Source organism: Ambystoma mexicanum, chromosome 2p (genome assembly GCF_040938575.1).
Source record: "Ambystoma mexicanum isolate Mex_15411 chromosome 2p, UKY_AmexF1_1, whole genome shotgun sequence".
Taxonomy (NCBI): Eukaryota; Metazoa; Chordata; class Amphibia; order Caudata; family Ambystomatidae; genus Ambystoma; species Ambystoma mexicanum.
In genome coordinates, this window is record NC_090923.1 from 1205051091 (window position 1) to 1205067612 (window position 16522).

General features: G+C 48.9%; 1 protein-coding gene across 3 annotated transcripts in view; it reads left to right on the forward strand.

Moving 5' to 3' along the window:
• Positions 1-16522, forward strand: part of HCFC1 (host cell factor C1) — a 771113-nt gene that overhangs the window by 408730 nt on the left and 345861 nt on the right. For all 3 annotated transcript variants that reach the window (XM_069645438.1, XM_069645439.1, XM_069645441.1), the window contains exons 11-13: positions 5868-6092; positions 7025-7129; positions 7947-8163. In XM_069645438.1, coding sequence (XP_069501539.1) covers positions 5868-6092; positions 7025-7129; positions 7947-8163 — 547 coding nt within the window. The remainder of the gene's footprint in view (positions 1-5867; positions 6093-7024; positions 7130-7946; positions 8164-16522) is intronic.

The window sequence follows — 16522 nt, forward strand, 5'->3', positions numbered from 1 at the left end:
ATTAGGAGAGTAAGTGAACTACAAGCGCTCTCTGTACTAGACCCCTTTGTAACAGTTCATAAGGATAAGGTGGTTCTACGCACACATCCTTGGTTTGCACCAAAATGTATCTCTAAATTCCATGTCAACCAGTCAATAGAACTACCAACGTTCTTTCAAAATCCTTCAAACTTCGGTGAGAAGAGCCTGCATACACTGGATGTTCGCAGAGCCTTGATGTTTTATATGGAAATAACTGGACCATTGAGAAAGACTAATCAGTTCTTTGTCTCGGTGGCAGCAGGAAGAGAAGGAGATGTAGTTTCAAAATCCACTATTTCTAGGTGGATTGTATAATGCATCACTCTCTGTTACACATTTGCTAAGAGAACTACCCTTCAAGCCAAGAGCACACTCCACTCGAGGCACCGGGGCTTCCATAGCTTTCATTGCAAATGTCCCTCTTGAGTCCATTTGCAAAGCGGCAACCTGGAGTTCTGTTCACACCTTTGCAAAACACTATCTAGATGCCCACTCTAGATCTGATTCCCAGATAGGACAAGCAGTATTAAGACCTTTTTTCTACTGTTCCTTCTCACAACCCACCTTCAACTTCGGGTACTGCTCGCTAGTCTATGCACAGCATGTGATTCTAAGTAGATTAACAAACATCAGAAGACAATGCATTACTTACCATAAAAGCATTTCTGATGGTTGTATCTCCTTAGATTCACATGCGCCCACTCTTCCTCCCTGCTCCGATGGAAGGAACATACTTTCTACTATATCTCTTTTCTGTACTCACTCATGTCTATTAGGCTCCCTCAGAGCAGAAAAAATACAAACAGGGGACCTCGACGCGTGAGGGATTGTGGGTAGACTGCACATCACTATAGGGATAGTGTTACAGACACGCCTTGTCGACGTCCCTTTTTCGACTACAAAAAACAAAATACAATACTCTGCAGTGACCACTGGATGTCGGACTATGCACAGCATGTGAATCTAAGCAGATACAACCATCAGAAATGCTTTTACGGTAAGTAATGCATTGTCATACCCAGCACACACTATCTTACCATATGGTGTTGGAGGGGTTACTTAGTATCCCCTTTGTCTAGTTTCTCAGTTAACATTTTTAGGTTACCCCTTCTAAAATTAATGGCTGGTGGCAGTGGTTCATTTTTTACTGCCATTGTGTTTTCTCCACGGGCTGTGTTTGCAACTGCAGTAAAGCACCCATGGCTGCCCGTTTTGTCAAAATGACCCAGGTCGTCTTTTTTCGCCATTTCTTGCTAGAAAGGTCCTTCTTGAGATTCACTGTGCGTGCCAAACCAGGTTTGTTTTGTCTTTGGCAGAATTCACAAGTGAAGCCCACCTCTGGCTCCAGTATTTCTGGCAGGGGCAGGAAGTGAGGGAGGTGCTCGGAACTCCCTGGGTTACAGGAATGCTTCCAAAGGTGATTGGCGGCTGGCTGTCCGGCAAAGACAGCCACCCTGCTGTGTGATTGACTGCTAGGCTGGAATGAATGGGAGAAACCTGCTTAAAAGGTGAGGTTTTTTCTAGAAAGGCAGTCGACCACTGGACGAACGAATCCGAAGAACTACTTCGAAGCGAAGACCTGCTGCTGTGCTGAAGCTCCTAATTCGCCTGTACTAGAGAAGCCCTGCAAAGGACAACTACTCTCCTTGACGTGGTGGGACCAATCGACCCTAATAGCTGGCTGTAGTTCCATTGCTGCTGCAGGAACCAATTGCCAGGGAGAGGAACACCAGAATTGCGCCGTTTAAGTCGGACCTGAGCTCCAGGAAGATCCTCCAGACTCCCATGAAGCAGGACTGACCAAGCCTTAGCCACCTCAAGAGAACTGGTCCCCAGATGCGAGGAAAGTCCATAAGGTATCCCAGAGCTGCAGTGGTGCTATTTGCAAGGAGCTGAAACTGCAAAGTGCTGCTGCTCTGAAGTTTGCCCATTGCTGCCTCCGACCTTCAATTCGTAGCACAGGAGTCCCCAGTCATCCCCCCTCTTGTCCCCATGACTTAGGCCCAGGAACAACAGGATCTGCAGACCTACAACCAGAACAGAAGCCAGCTAGAACCCATTTCTTCAGACCCAAGGTACTGTAAAACGAAGGGGTACTTGCCTCTTGTTGTGTAGCCTTGCTAGCTCTCAATTGAGGCTTGTCTTGGTTTCTTTTGCAGAGTTGCTTGCAGCTTTGCCCCTCACAAGCCTCCCAGTTTGTGGCCCAACAGTGATTTTTATTTTCTACAAAACATTGTGCAAGACGTTTTACTTACCCTCAAGTGCTTCAGCTCCCCTAGAGTTTGCTCCATTTACATTGGCTGTCCTGGCTACCTGAAAGACTATTCTATCCTCTGACTTTATGCTTTAACTAGCCCTCAACAAAAGTCACACATTCTATAACTTGTGTAGCTGGGAAAGGGTTAATTTACTTTGCATTGGGGGTTCAAAAGTACTTACCTGCTTAAGAATATTTGTTAACCATTGTTTTATTCCCCTCATTCTTTCCTTTTGACACCATACTCAGTATTGCTGTAAATGTACCAGTGATATATCGATGTCCTCAGTGTCATAGTTATTTAAGTCACCTCAGGGTGTAGGAAGTGTCTGTCTGCCATCCCAAATGGGAATCTACTGATTTATTGAAACTGTATTTTTTTAAGTACATTTTGTGTTGCATATATTGCTCCCTTCTAAAGAAGGATTATTCAAACGGACTGTTAAATAATTGTTTAATCAATAAACCCTGGTTGTTAGTGTTAATTTGGTTAATTATCACTGTGAATCTGTTGCAACCCTACAGCTCACATTGACCCCTCTTGATAAGCCTGGCTGCTCAGTCACTCTACCAACTTGTGTACTACATGCTTATACCAAAGGTTGGGTTAACTACTGCCAAGAGGACAAGGCTGGTGCAGTCTCCCATAGGGTACTCCATACAATATTTTCTAACACTGCATTTGGCTACTAACTGTGGCTAGTGTCCAAACATGGCCGTGCCACATGGTTTTTTGCTTGTCCTTTGGCCATCGTGTTCTTTTGCCTTTTTCTTGGCCCGAAGCCAGGAAAATCCTTATGGCCTTCCAGTCTCCTGCAAAGCAGAGGCTTATGGCAGGGTACTTGAGGCTGGCTATGTGTGCTTGCTGGGAGGATGTGGGCTGGGAATGTCTGGTTCCAATCCACAAACTGGTTTCAATGTGCGAGTGTTTTGCATAAGTGTTCCCGCCAGTGGTCCTGATTGGAACACTGCTTGAGTGTGTGCGGGGCTAGTTCTGCTATTGGGAGTTTCGGCTCTTTCCTGGGTTTTAGGATAAGAGGACCCCAGCACGCACTCCTCAGATCCTGGAGTAAGACCGTGAAGAGTCCGTGGACCCGTCTGAAGGAGGCCCGACGACCAACTTTTGCTGCTGCCCTGTCTTGCTATTGATCTTCAGTAGTCCTGCGAAGGGTCTGCGACCCTTGGATTGGAGGGAACACCCATTCCTGGCGTCTGCTCGGTACCCTGCAAAGAGCCGTCTGAAGTGTCCCCGGACTGCATGTGGCTGACCAGCTCTGAGTTTGGGCCACCGTGCTGCCGACGTTGACAGTCCGCATTGAGGCCTGGAACTTGGGGGATCCTCAGCTTGTCCTACAAGACTTAACTCAGAGAAATTTCGGAGTCCTAGCTTCAATTGGACCCAAGATGGGAGGGAAAGCCTGACCGCGTCAAGTCAGTCCCTTTTGTGGCACCGTGCTGCGGTAACCACCGTCCAAACCAGTTTACCGGAGTAGAGTCCTGTCCTGAGAGGGGTCCTGCATCATGTTTTTCTGCATTCTTCATCCAAGAGTCCTTGCAACAGTGGAAAAAAACGACTGGACCTCAGCTTGAACCTGCAACCCCTGCAAATCAAGGACTTAGGCTTATGGCGGGGATAGCAACCTCGGAACATCCAATGGCCTGGGAAGAATCTGTGTATAGGGGTTGAGTTAGTGATTCTAAACTCCCTTTAAAAGTTTTCGTAACTTTAAAAAAACCTTTGCTATACTTTGGCTTTGCCATTGCTTGCTTGCGCAAGCATCCGAAAGTTGGGGGACACTTCTATTAGTTAGAATTTTTTCCTGATTCCCAAAGTGTCAGATCTTTTCCTGAACTTTTGGGCATAAGGCTCAAGAAAATTTGGGGATGGACTTTTGAAGTTCGGCTTAATTCTCTGTGGACCTGTAGTACATAAACTAATCTGCACTTTCTTTTGCAGGATTTTTGATCTGCATTATGCCCTATTCTAGTGACTGTATACATGTAATTTTTTATTTTTTTATTTATTTTACTTATATTCAGGTAAAGCCTGTAATTTTGTCAAAAGGTGCATTAAATTCTCTGTTCAAAAATTCAAGACTTTCATCTCGGGTTTCTCCGGAAAAAGGCTTCCCACAGATCAAACTGGTTGTCCACAGTGTAACGGAGAGGCCCAGAAGACACCTGTCTGTTTGGGCTGCATAACTCACTGCGTTGAGGTGGCATCAGTGATTGAGGCCTCGTTGATCTGTTTGAAAGCCAATTCGATTAGGTTAGCCATAGCCACCCTACACCGGGTGATTTCTTCAGAAATCAGTATTCCACACGTCTTCTTCCTGGGTCATCCATGGGTTCGTGATCAGCGGCAAAAGGTAAGTAGTTCTATTTTGTTCGGTGATGGGACAATTGAGAACCAAATGTCTGAGGGTTTCCACCCTCTGTGTTTTTGCATAATCGACAGGTCTGATTTTCCACCACACCTCGAATTGCGAGGATTTCTTTAGTCAGAAGTACATTTAATCTCGCTTTCATAAACCAGAATCTTTTTTTTTTCTCTGGAAATTTGCTGACATTCATTGGGACTTTTGGTTTGTTAAACGTGGGAGGAAGGTGGCATAAAAGTTTGTTTTCTGCTGCGATCTGTATTGTTTTGATACAGTCCATTTCTTCGAGTTTACTTTTGATTTTTATCAGGGTTTTCTTTTAAATCTGTTTCTGTGCACTGTATATTGGACAAACTTTCTTCTCCAGCATGGGGTCTGGCATGGATTCACATGCTCATGGATATTCCCCGTCGTCAGGCCGGGAATCCTCTGTATAGAAAAAAAAAATCAGTATCCGTTTCGTTTCTGATCGGTCTTTCTTAGTAGTAACCAATCACTGGTCTCTGGGTCATACTGCCCTATCTGGTGTGCTCCTGCTGGACATCTGCAGGGCTGCTACGTGGAGGTCGACGCACACCTTCACGAGATTCTACTGCGTCGATCGGGATTCCAGGGAGGAGTCCAGGGTCGGCCAAGCAGTGCTGCGCAACCTGTTCGCTTAAGGTGAGCCTGGTGAGGAGGTAAGAGATGCTTAATGTTGAGCCTTTGCCACCTCCCGTGGTTGTGCATGTGTGTACTGCTATGTATTCTTATATTCATGAGCATGTGAATCCATGCCAGACCCCATGCTGGAGAAGGAACAAGTTACTTACCTGTAACTGTTGATCTCCAGCATGGGTCTGGCATGGATTCACATGCGAACCCTCCCGCCTACCCCTCTGCGGCTCTTCACTTGGTCATACTGCCACTTCACGTGCTACCAAATCTGAAGATGGCTGCCAGAGGCGGGGCTTAGGGAGATGGCAGTCATTGGCTGTGATTTTTTCTTTACCGAGGATTCCCAGCCTGACGACGGGGAATATTCATGAGCATGTCAATCCATGCCAGACCCATGCTGGAGAACAACAGTTACAGGTAAGTAACTTGTTCCTTTTATGACTTGAACATAATTTCTTTTTTCTGCATGGATAAACCTATGTTGCTCTTAACCCTTCATGTTGTGTGAAATGCTTGACTGAGGTTTGCTTAAATATCCTTTATTTTGCTAGGTGAGCAACCCGGCCACACGAATGCTGAAAACTGCAGCTGCACAGGTGGGAACATCGGTTTCGTCTGCTGCCAATACACAGTCCCGCCCCATTATAACAGTCCATAAGTCTGGTGCAGTGACTGTGGCTCAGCAGGCTCAAGTGGTGACTACTATGGTGGGTGGAGTCACCAAGACTATCACTTTGGTTAAGAGCCCAATCTCTGTCCCTGGAGGCAGCGCACTGGTAAGTTCCTCCACTATTTTTGGTCTTGCTAGTCAGGGGTTTGTAGTCTGGAGCCTTCTTTTATTTTGCTTCCCTCTGCTATCTAGCAAGAATCCTTTGCAAAGAACAGATTTAGGTTGATGTGGCTAAAGCAGCATCTCTGACTTTTCTTGGTTGCCTTTTTAAAGATGGGTTGCTACTTGCTGACTGCACAGTGCTCCTTCGTAGAGCAGGGAGCGGCAAGAGGGTATCTGTGGAAATTGTCCCACTCCCTTATTTTCAAGCAACAACCTTGCACAACACAATCTGGCAGGTGTACGAAGGTCCAATAATTCGTTTTTTTTGGGGGGGTGAGGGTTCATACTGTGCTTCGCTGCCATTCGCTTGGTCTCTTTGCACTCCAGAATATCTGAAAGAGGGTGGCCAGGTTTGGTCAGTGTGGAAAGAGCCTTTTATTCATTTGCAATTGGTAAGCATGTGGTTACTGGGTGGGTCTGTTTCTTGATGGTTTGTGTCGAGAGCATTTGAGGTACCTCTTGTCTAGAAGACCTGTTTGGTTGGAGAGTTATAACATTTTGATGTTTGCCTCTTTGGATGGGTGCTCAGGCTGCTTTGGTATTCGCATTGTGTTGGAGCATAGGATTTGAGCGTGAGGACCTGCAGCATTGGGTACCACAGCAGTGGAGTAGCTCAGTCTACTGATAGATCTGTAGGCCTATATAAACCAGTTTATTTCATACTACTACTTGGGCGTCCCATCACCTTTGTCATCTACAGGACATTTTGTCAGGTTTCTGTGTTCAAAGTTTGTTAAAAAGGGACCCATAATTGGAAGACCGACTGGTTATGCAGCCAACAAGACTACATTGCGGGTGGTAGAGGGTTTTGCATGTCATTTAAACTGTGCTCTTCATTTGTATGCAAGCCAAAACAATCTGTCTTCTTACCCAAAGATTTCTAACCTTGGTAAGATGATGTCTGTTGTCCAGACAAAGCCAGTCCAGACCTCTGCCATCACTGGCCAAGCATCCTCTGGACCTCTTACACAGATAATACAGGTGAGTCTGAGTAGTTGGCGGTGGAATTCTTGGCATGGGTTGAGAAAGTAGTAGTTGAGCCCTACCATCCAAGCTTTTCACATTCTCTGGCAATTGCTTCCCAAAATCATGAATAATGTTTATTTGGTAATGTGCGCCAAATCCTTAGGTAGCCGTGCGCAACAGGTACAAGGATTCTTAAGGCTTAGTTACACAATGGAAAGTACAGTATCGGCAGTGGGAAAATACAGTACAATAAAGAGGTGAGGTACAATGTGTTTTGTGCATAGGTAAATGTTGCAGAGTCTCCAGGGGTCGCATGTCGTCAGAACACAGCCAGATAAGGGTAGTACGCCTAAAGCTTTAGTTGGACTGGTCTGATCTAAATGCGCAAAACGCCTCTTGTGCTTGGCCTGCTAGTGTCCAGGACACCCTTTTAAAGTTAACTCTTATCCCTGAAGGCTGTCATTAGCTATAATCTCCTATTATAGTACCTGAATTTCATAATCACATGCATGTTTGTTTTTGCTTTGACATGATATAGTATCGGAATGCTTGACAGTATCAGAACGCTTGCTTGCCAATGCACTGAGATAAATTTCCTCCTGCTGCTAGGCATGTTACTGTGGTTCTTCCTTGGACTGTCATTGAATTAAGTTGTCTTTCCTTTCTCATGGCATGTCACCAGTTTAAGACCTATTTCACATACTTAAATTTCCTAAATGAATCTGTTACCTTCCGCCTTCTGGGCATGTCACTGTGTGAAAATGCCAACGCCTTTACTTTCCCGACTTTGCTTCATCTTGGTTTGTGTTAAATTGGTTTTCCTTTGTGCTAGACTAAAGGGGGTCTTCCTGCTGGAACCATTTTGAAGCTGGTGACCTCTGCTGACGGAAAACCCACAACAATTCTCACTACGAGCCAAGCAGGCACTGGCACAAAGCCGACCATCCTGGGCATAAGCAGTGTCTCCCCCAACACAACCAAGCCAGGAACAACAACCATCATCAAAACTATCCCGATGTCTGCCATAATCACCCAGGCTGGGGCTACAGGTAAGATTGGAGATGTGTAAATATACCAGGTTGAGGGTTCCAGGCATGGTACGACCACCTCAGCTGTAAGCAACTTATGCTGTATGTTGTTGTAAAATTGCCACTTAGCAGTACTCTACAACACAGTTCCTTCAGAGACCAGGGAATCACCATATATAACATACACAAAACCTGTGTGTGCTGTAAATCAATACACACTAATTCGCAAATGACTTGGTTTTCCGTGTACCCATACATATTCTCAATAATTAAATTACAAGTGAATATACCCAAGTACACAGGACTAGATATCCAAAATGCAATTTCTTTAAACATGTTTATACATTCAGACAGTATTTTGTATATTTCACAATTTCTTAATCGTGATATCAAAACTTATACATGACTAGGATCAATTTGTCAATGCCTCACATTTTCCACAAATCGTTGACCAACTCACCCGAACTTAAATGTTAATGTTAAAGGTATTTGTATTGTGCACCGTCACCAAGGGAGTTGGTCTCCAGGCACTCAGGCGGATCTGTAGCAAGAGGGTGGGGGGGGGGGGGGGTTGGTTAGGTTATTCGGGTGAAGAGGGCGGGAAGGAGGGAGTGAGAAGAGTGGTGTGCTGTTAGTGGCTTCAGTTCGGTTTCCACTATGCGCAGAGCTTTGGTGTAAGTATCTGATCGGAGTGAGACCATGAGTGCTGTTGATGCAGTTCGTGTTTTTTGTTGCGGTTTGCTGGGTGAGAGATGGTTGTGTGGGTTTTTCGGGTGAATTAGGTAAGCCGAGATTTGAAGTTGGGTTAGTGGGTTGTTTTCCTTGTTCTAGCCGATCTTGTTATATTTAAGTAGCATTCGCGTGGGTACGCTTAAATGCATCAATAAATTCCTGAATTCTAATCATATCGTTCCTCTTCTAAAAATAGCACAGTAAAGTGCTGCAGTACCTATTCTCCAGCATGGGATCTGGCTTGGATTCACATGCTTATGAATATTACCCGTCATCAGGCTGGGAATCCTTGGTAAAGAAAAAATCAGTTTCCATTTCACTTCCGAACGGCCTTTCTCCTAACAACCAATCACTTGTCTCTGGGTCACACTACCCCCAGCCAATGACTGCCCTCTACCTAAGCCCCTCCTCTGCAGCCATCTTCAGATGTTTACCACACGTTCAAGTGTTGGGAGTCCTCGTGCTATAGCTCTCGAGCTTTTATTGCGTTTTGCGATTATTTAATTTTTTATTTTTTCTTAGAGTTTACTCCGATTAACTGGGACACGGTTTTGGATTCTTCAGAACCCCTCAAGGGCAAATTTTCGTTGCGTTTCTTCTTGGAGGATTCCAGAAGCTTCTTCGAGGAATGCCCCGCGTGGCCATGGCAGAGAAGGAAGACTCAACACCTCTGTTCAAGATTTGTCCAGGATATGGTCTGCGGAACATCTACTTGGACGACGGGAATTCCGTGTGCCTCTGTCTGCATTCTAACCAATCGCACGTGGAGGATGACTGTGCGTTTTGCCAGGAGATGGTCTCCCGCACCATGAATGATGGGCACATGCATCTCACGGATTGGCTACAGGCCAAGGCCCCTGCTACGGGTGAGTCCTGCCAGCATGCCTCCTCAAGCCACAAGAAGAAGGCTAAGCAGTCTTCCAAGACCTTTGAGGGCGCCCCGCCGATGGGGGGCCCAACAGAAGGCCAAGAACCCTGGGCTCTGGGAGCACTGTTGCGACAGGCTCCCTGGCGGCCATGGCGGGTGCAGTGTCTCCGGCACCTTGGACCACGAGCCAATGCTCCGGTTCGGCTAAGAGGAAGTCGGGCCACCCGGGTAAGCTTCTGGAGAAGCCCGGGGGGGGGGGGGGGGCACTCGGAGAAAAATAAGGGAGAGCGGGGAGCTGATGATTCCCCCCCCCAACCCCCCAAATTGAAGGTCCCCTAGCTCTACCAAGTTCGTGCAGGCCCAGATTCACCCGGCGAAGCCTTCCATCGAAGGTGTGGTGGCGTCCCTAGCGAAGGCCGCGGATGCGGTTTCGCAGGGTACGGTCCCCAAGGCAAGAGTTTCCCTGCCTGCCAGGAGGGAATCGTCGTTCCAGCCCATTGATCAGACACCGGAGAAGGTGATGCCCACCATCTCCCCGAAACGGTCTCCCCTGGTCGAGAAGGGCTGGGGGCACGGTAGTCCTGCAGGAGCTCTCTACTCTCCAGACTGTCTTGGAGAAGACATTTCTCGAGGCCAAGGCCTATGGGAGGGACACCGACGGAGACGTTGAGTGGCGACTAGTCCGACGAAGAGGAGGAGGAGGCGGCGGCCTTGGAGGAGTTGGAGAACCCTACACTGCTGCCACCCTCGCTACCACCTCTGCCGCCTCAGCAACCACCTCAGCCCTGAGCGGACATCTCGGTGGATATTCTCCAAGCGCTCCACACCTTGTGCTCAGAGATCCGGACAAGGATGCACCTTCTGCCGACTGAGGATCCCATGGCGCCGGAAGATCCCTACCAAGAAGCAGAGAGTGTCAGTTCCTCTGTTGGATGACATTTGGGACGAGGGTCTATCCCTTGGAAGAATCCGTTGTCTGCCCCAGCGAAGAGGGACCGGTACGGAAAGAAGTACAGGGTGCCGGACTCTGCGCCCACGTGTTTAAGGTCTCAGCCTTCCCCGGATTCAGTAGTCTCAGCGGCGGCAAGGAAGAAATTCTCTGGCTCAGCAGCGTCAACGACCTGACCCCCCAGACAGCAAGGGGAAGAAGTTGGACACCATGGGACGAGTCATCACATCGGCAGCGACTGCCATCAAGGCGGCCAACACCCTCGCCATCGTGGCGCGCTACGACAGGGAGCTCTGGTTTCAGATCGCTCCCCTCCTGGACTTCCTTCCCGAGGACAAGAGAGCGGAAGCTTTGGAGATCCCTACAGGAGGGCGAGGTGGCATCAGACCATGCCATCACAGTGGCTACAGATATTGCTGATAAAGGATTCCGCCAAATGGGCAACAGCGTTTGCCTTCGTCGGCGCGGATGGTTGAAGGCCACCAACTTTCGCCAGGAGCGTGCAGTCGAGGGTATTGGGCATGCCTTTCGATGGGGATAACTTGTTCGGAAGGACCGTGGACGAGCACCACCCCCCCCCCCCCCCCCCCCCCCCCCCCAGGCAATTAAAGCAGACACAGATGGCCTGTGCATCATCGTTTTGGACCTCCGGAGGAAAGTCCCAAGGTTTCTTCAAGGGCTTCGGCAGAAGCTCGTAGTCTTAGCGTCAACTGTCCTGCTCTTTGACCCAGGAGGCCTACAGGGGCTGCAGCAAGTCTGGGGGAGGTCGCCTTTGGAGAAGCAGTACTGAACTGGCCGTGACGGGCCCCCAGCCGCGCACCCCGGTGGGAGGCCGGCTGGCGAACTTCGTCAGCGCGTGGAAGACAATCTCCACTGACCGTTGGGTGTTGGACGCTCTGGCCCACAGACACACTCTGGAATTCCAACGAAAGTGTCTTGCCATACCACCCATGACCAGGCAGAAAATCCACGTCCCTCAGCTTCTGCTGGAGTTGCGGGCCATGCTGAAGAAGGGTGCGATAGGGCTGGTCCCAAAGAGGCTCTGGAGTGTACTCAGTACTTCCTCGTCAAGAGGACGTTGGGGGGGGGGGGGGGGGGTTGGAGGCCCATCCTGGACCTCCGCCACCTGAACAAGTACATCAGATCCCAGAAGTTCGGATGGTCACCCTTCAGTACGTACTATGACGGCTGGAAGAAGGGGATTTCCTGTCGTCGGACTTGCGCAAGTTCCTGTGCTTCGTGGTTCAAGGGCAACACTATCAGTTCAAGGCCCTTCCCTTCGGATTAAAGTTGGCGCCAAGGGTTTTCGCCATGTGCCTGGCACCAGTGGCGGCACAGCTGCGTCTACGAGGGATCCATGTTTACCCCTACCTGGACGGCTGGCTCATCCGAGCGAAAGCGAGGGAGATCGCTGTCATGCACACGGCGGAAACCGTCCATTTGCTGACGGAGCTGGGGTTCTCGGGGGAACTATGCAAAGTCTTGCTTGGTGCCATCGCAATACACACTGTTTCTGGGGTCTTGACTCAACATAGTATTATGCCTGGCGTCTCCGTCAGAGGAGAGGATAGCGGCCATCCTGGGCAAGGTACAACTGCTGTTGACCCAGAAGATCGCAAAGGTGAGGACAATAGTCCCTTCTCCCTACGATATACCTCGTTCGACTTCAGGCTGCGGCCGCTGCAAGAGTACGTCGACGCCTGTTGGATCCAGGTATCGGGAAGCTTTGAGAACAAGATCTCTCTCGACGAGAATTTCCATCGAGGGACACAGTGGTGGGGTGTTGGTGCGCATCTGTCACCTTGCTCTGACTGCCAGACCCAACCTCATCAGGAGATGGTCACGACCGATGCCTCCTTGGAAGGATGGGGCGCACACACTGGAAGTCTCCACGCAAGAGGCCTGTGGCTACCAGAGGAGAAGTCCTTGCATATCAACGTTCTGGAGATACGGGCAGTGTTTTGGGCACTCAAGTCTTTCCTTTCGTTCCTCAAGGGCAAGGTGATACAGGTCTTCACGGACAAAACCACCACTATGTTCTATATCCGGAACCAGGGGGCACCAGATCCCCCAGCACTCTCCAGAGGCACAGGACCTATGGCACTGGGCTGTTGCCCAGGGGATGTTCCTTGTCCCAGTTCATCTGGCAGGAGTGAAAAACAGTCTATTCCCTCAGGGAGCTGTGATAGTGCCATGAGTGGGAGCTTCGGCAGGACCAAGTGGCTCTTCTGTTCCAACAATCGGGCAATCCCCACATTGTTCTGTTTGCGACGGTGATGAACACCAAGTGCCGAATGTTCGCCAGCAGGTTTCCCCAGCCGGGGAGCACTGGGATTGCGTTCTCATTCCCCTGGGACGGCCTGATACTCTCTGCGTTCCCTTCGTTGCCGTTGCTTCTGCGACTCCTCAATCAACTCGGACCTTCACGGTGCCGGATGATCCTAATCGCACTGGCGTGGCCGAGACAGATCTGGTACCCGGACCTTCTGGACTTGTCAGCGTCCCCTCCATTCAAACTTCTGGCACCCCCATATCTTCTCGCCAGAGGAGGCGGTGCGATCCTGCACCACGGTCCAGGGTTGCTGAACTTGCAGGGCTGGCTCCTGCAGCGCTAGAGTTGGGAGGATACGAGATCCTGGCGGACTGCAAGGAGGTACTTGCCAAGGCCAGGGCTTAGTCTACACTTAAATTCTACGGACATAAGCGGAAGCCGTGCACAGAAGATGGACCCACTACGGATTACGGCCCCTCAGGTGCTGCAGTATTTGCTGTCGCTGGCCAAAGCAGGACTGGCACATGCTTCCATCAAAACATATCTGGTGGCTATCTACCGCTACACCAGAACACCAGGGCGGTCTTCCCTGTTTGTTTTTGTTTGTGTTTATAAAACCCTTAGGCATATGAGTGCTGCTTACCCACAGTGTGAAGTGCTCATTTATGGACCTCGAAGGATGAAGGGCTGAGTTTGGCCCTGCCGGGATTCGAACCTGCGTTGGCAGGCTCTGCACGGATGTCAAAGCCAGCACTCTACTCGCTGTGCTATCTGACCGACGGTGAAGGCCCCAGCGTGGGAACTCCATGTGGTACGGACTAGGCTCATGGGTCCACCGTTGAAGCCTATGCATTCGGCGCCACTAAAATTCTTATCGTGGGAGATGGCGTTTCTTGTGGCCATGAAACGAGGGTAGTGCTATGGACGCATCCCTCCTTCATGCCCAAGGTGCAGTTGGACTTTCATCTCAGCCAGCCCTTGGTGTTACCCGTTTTCTTCCCGTCGCCGGCTGAGAGGACCCTGCAAACTCTGGATGTGGCTAGAGCACTGCAGTTCTACATGGACCGCACAAAGAGTTTTCGGAAGACGTCACAGCTGTTTGTGAAAACTTTGACCCTGTGAACCATGGGAAGACCCTCTCCAAGACTTCCATTTCCAGGTGGCTCTCCAACTGCATCACCCATTGTCATAGGTCGGCAAACCGGCTATTGCCTGGCCGTCTGAGGCCACTCAATCAGAGCTATTGCTGCAACTACGGCGTTCCTATCTGGTGTTCCCCGGCTGGATATCTGTAGGGCTGCTACCTGGAGGTCGACGCAAACCTTCACAAGATTCTACTGCGTTGACTGGGATTCCAGGGAGGAATCCAGTCGGCCAAGCAGTGCTGCGCAACCTGTTTGCTTGAAGGTGAGCCTGGTGAGGAAGTAAGAGATCCTTAATGTTGAGCCTTGCCACCTCCCTTGTTTGTGCATGTGTGTACTGCTATGTATTCTTTATTCATGAGCATGCAAATCCATGCCAGACCCCATGCTGGAGAAGGAACAAGTTACTTACCTGTAACTGTTGTTCTCCAGCATGGGTGTGGCATGGATTCACATGTGAACCCTCCCACCTACCCCTCTGTGGTTCTTCTCGTGGTCCTACTGCCATTTTACATGCTACCAAATCTGAAGATGGCTGCCAGAGGGAGGGGCTTGGGTAGTGGGAAGTCATTGGATGGGGGCAGTATGACCCAGAGACCAGTGATTGGTTGTTAGGAGAAAGACAGTTCAGAAGGGAAACTGATTTTTTCTTTATCGAGGATTACCAGCCTGACGATGGGGAATATTCATGAGCATGTGAATCCATGCCATACATATGCTGGATAACAGTTACAGGTAAGTAACTTGTTCCTTATTCAAGCAACTAATGTGGTTGGAGTGACCTTCCATATGAAAGTGCCACAGTGTCTACAGTACTAAAGTGTCAAAGTGCCAACTATCAGGTATCTTGAAATTCTCATTCTATACCACTGCTCATTTGATTGAAAGCCTGGGTGTTTTTTGCTAGTTTCGACAAATGGCGATTTGCCGAGTGTTCTTCAGCGCTGACCTGCTATGTAGGACATCTCTATGAAGGGTAAGTGATGTGAAATCGTCATATATGTGAATATATAATCCCCATCAATTCAGTTATAAAGGTCACGTGTATGAGACCAAAATGTGCCAATTTTTGCCTGAATAGCGCTGTGACCTGTGAGACAATTCCAAACTTGAATAAAGGGATGTTTCAGTCCGGTCCATATATTCCGGTGCTTGGGTATCAAACAGATGAAAGTAGTAGGTATATCTGACACATTTCCTATATTAAACAGACTAAAGCATACGTGGATCATTTGCGCTTGGTATGTAGACCAGATTAACATTTTTCCTGGGCTTTAACAAATATTCCTCAAGGGATCTATTCCAAAATCACTTTCCATATCCAAAATGTCCATCCTTGCTGTTTTTAAAGAAACATCTGTTCGGGAGAATTTTCAATTCTGTGCTAATTACCTCCAACCTTAGAGACCCCAGCTCTTGCTGGACTCGGGGCTTTTTAATTTTTACTAGTGAGTGAGTGGGACCTTTTTCCTCACTCACATGTGTTTTCCTGACTATGATTTTCTATGTTGTCCAGAATTTGGGTCTGGCATGGATTCACATGCTCATGTATATTCCCATTCATCGGGTAGGGAATCCTCAGTAAAAGAAAAAAGTTGCACTTTTGTTTATAAACTGTCTTTCTCCTATAAACCAATCCATGAGCTCCTGGGTTATACAGCCCCAGCCAATGACTGCCCTCTCCCTAAACCCATCCTCTGGCAGCCATCTTTGGATTTTTACCACAGTGTTGGGAGTCCTCGTGTTTCGCTCTTGGAGCTTTCTGCATTTTTCACGCCTATATGACTAGGAAAACACTATTTTTGTCAATTGAGCCCATATGCTCCATCGTTTATTCTTCCGATTAATGGGGACTTGTTTTTTGGCATCTCATCACCCCTCAAGGGAGCAAAATTAGTTGTGTTTTCTTCTTGGAAGTTTCCGTTAGGACGGGGCTTCCCTCTTCAAGTTCTGCAAACCGCAGCTGGTGCAGAATGTTTTCACGGATGACCAGCATTCCCAGTGCCTTTGTCTTGACCTGACAGAAAAGGAAGACATTTGCGAGTTCTGCTGTGGCTTCTCCAATCGCAGGAAGGATCGACACGTCTGGCTGGTGACGTGGCTCGCAGCCAGTTCCTTTGCCCCGTGTGGTGCACAGGGGCATGCCTCACCCTAACCCGACCAGCCAGAGCGGGCTTGTACATCCTTTTGAGGATGCTCCATCCGTGGGGGCCCAAGACAGGGCCATGCACCGCGAGTCCACTTTCCAAGGGGTCACTGCGCAAGCGGGTCCCGCGACGGTCAGGGCGCGTACATCGTCTCCATCAGCCTCGCTCTCCAGCCATCGCTCCAGCTCTTCGTCAAAGAGAAAATCCGGTACCTCAGGGAAGCTGCGAAAGAAGTTGGAGAAGACCATGCGGGACAAGGTGTCCAACTTG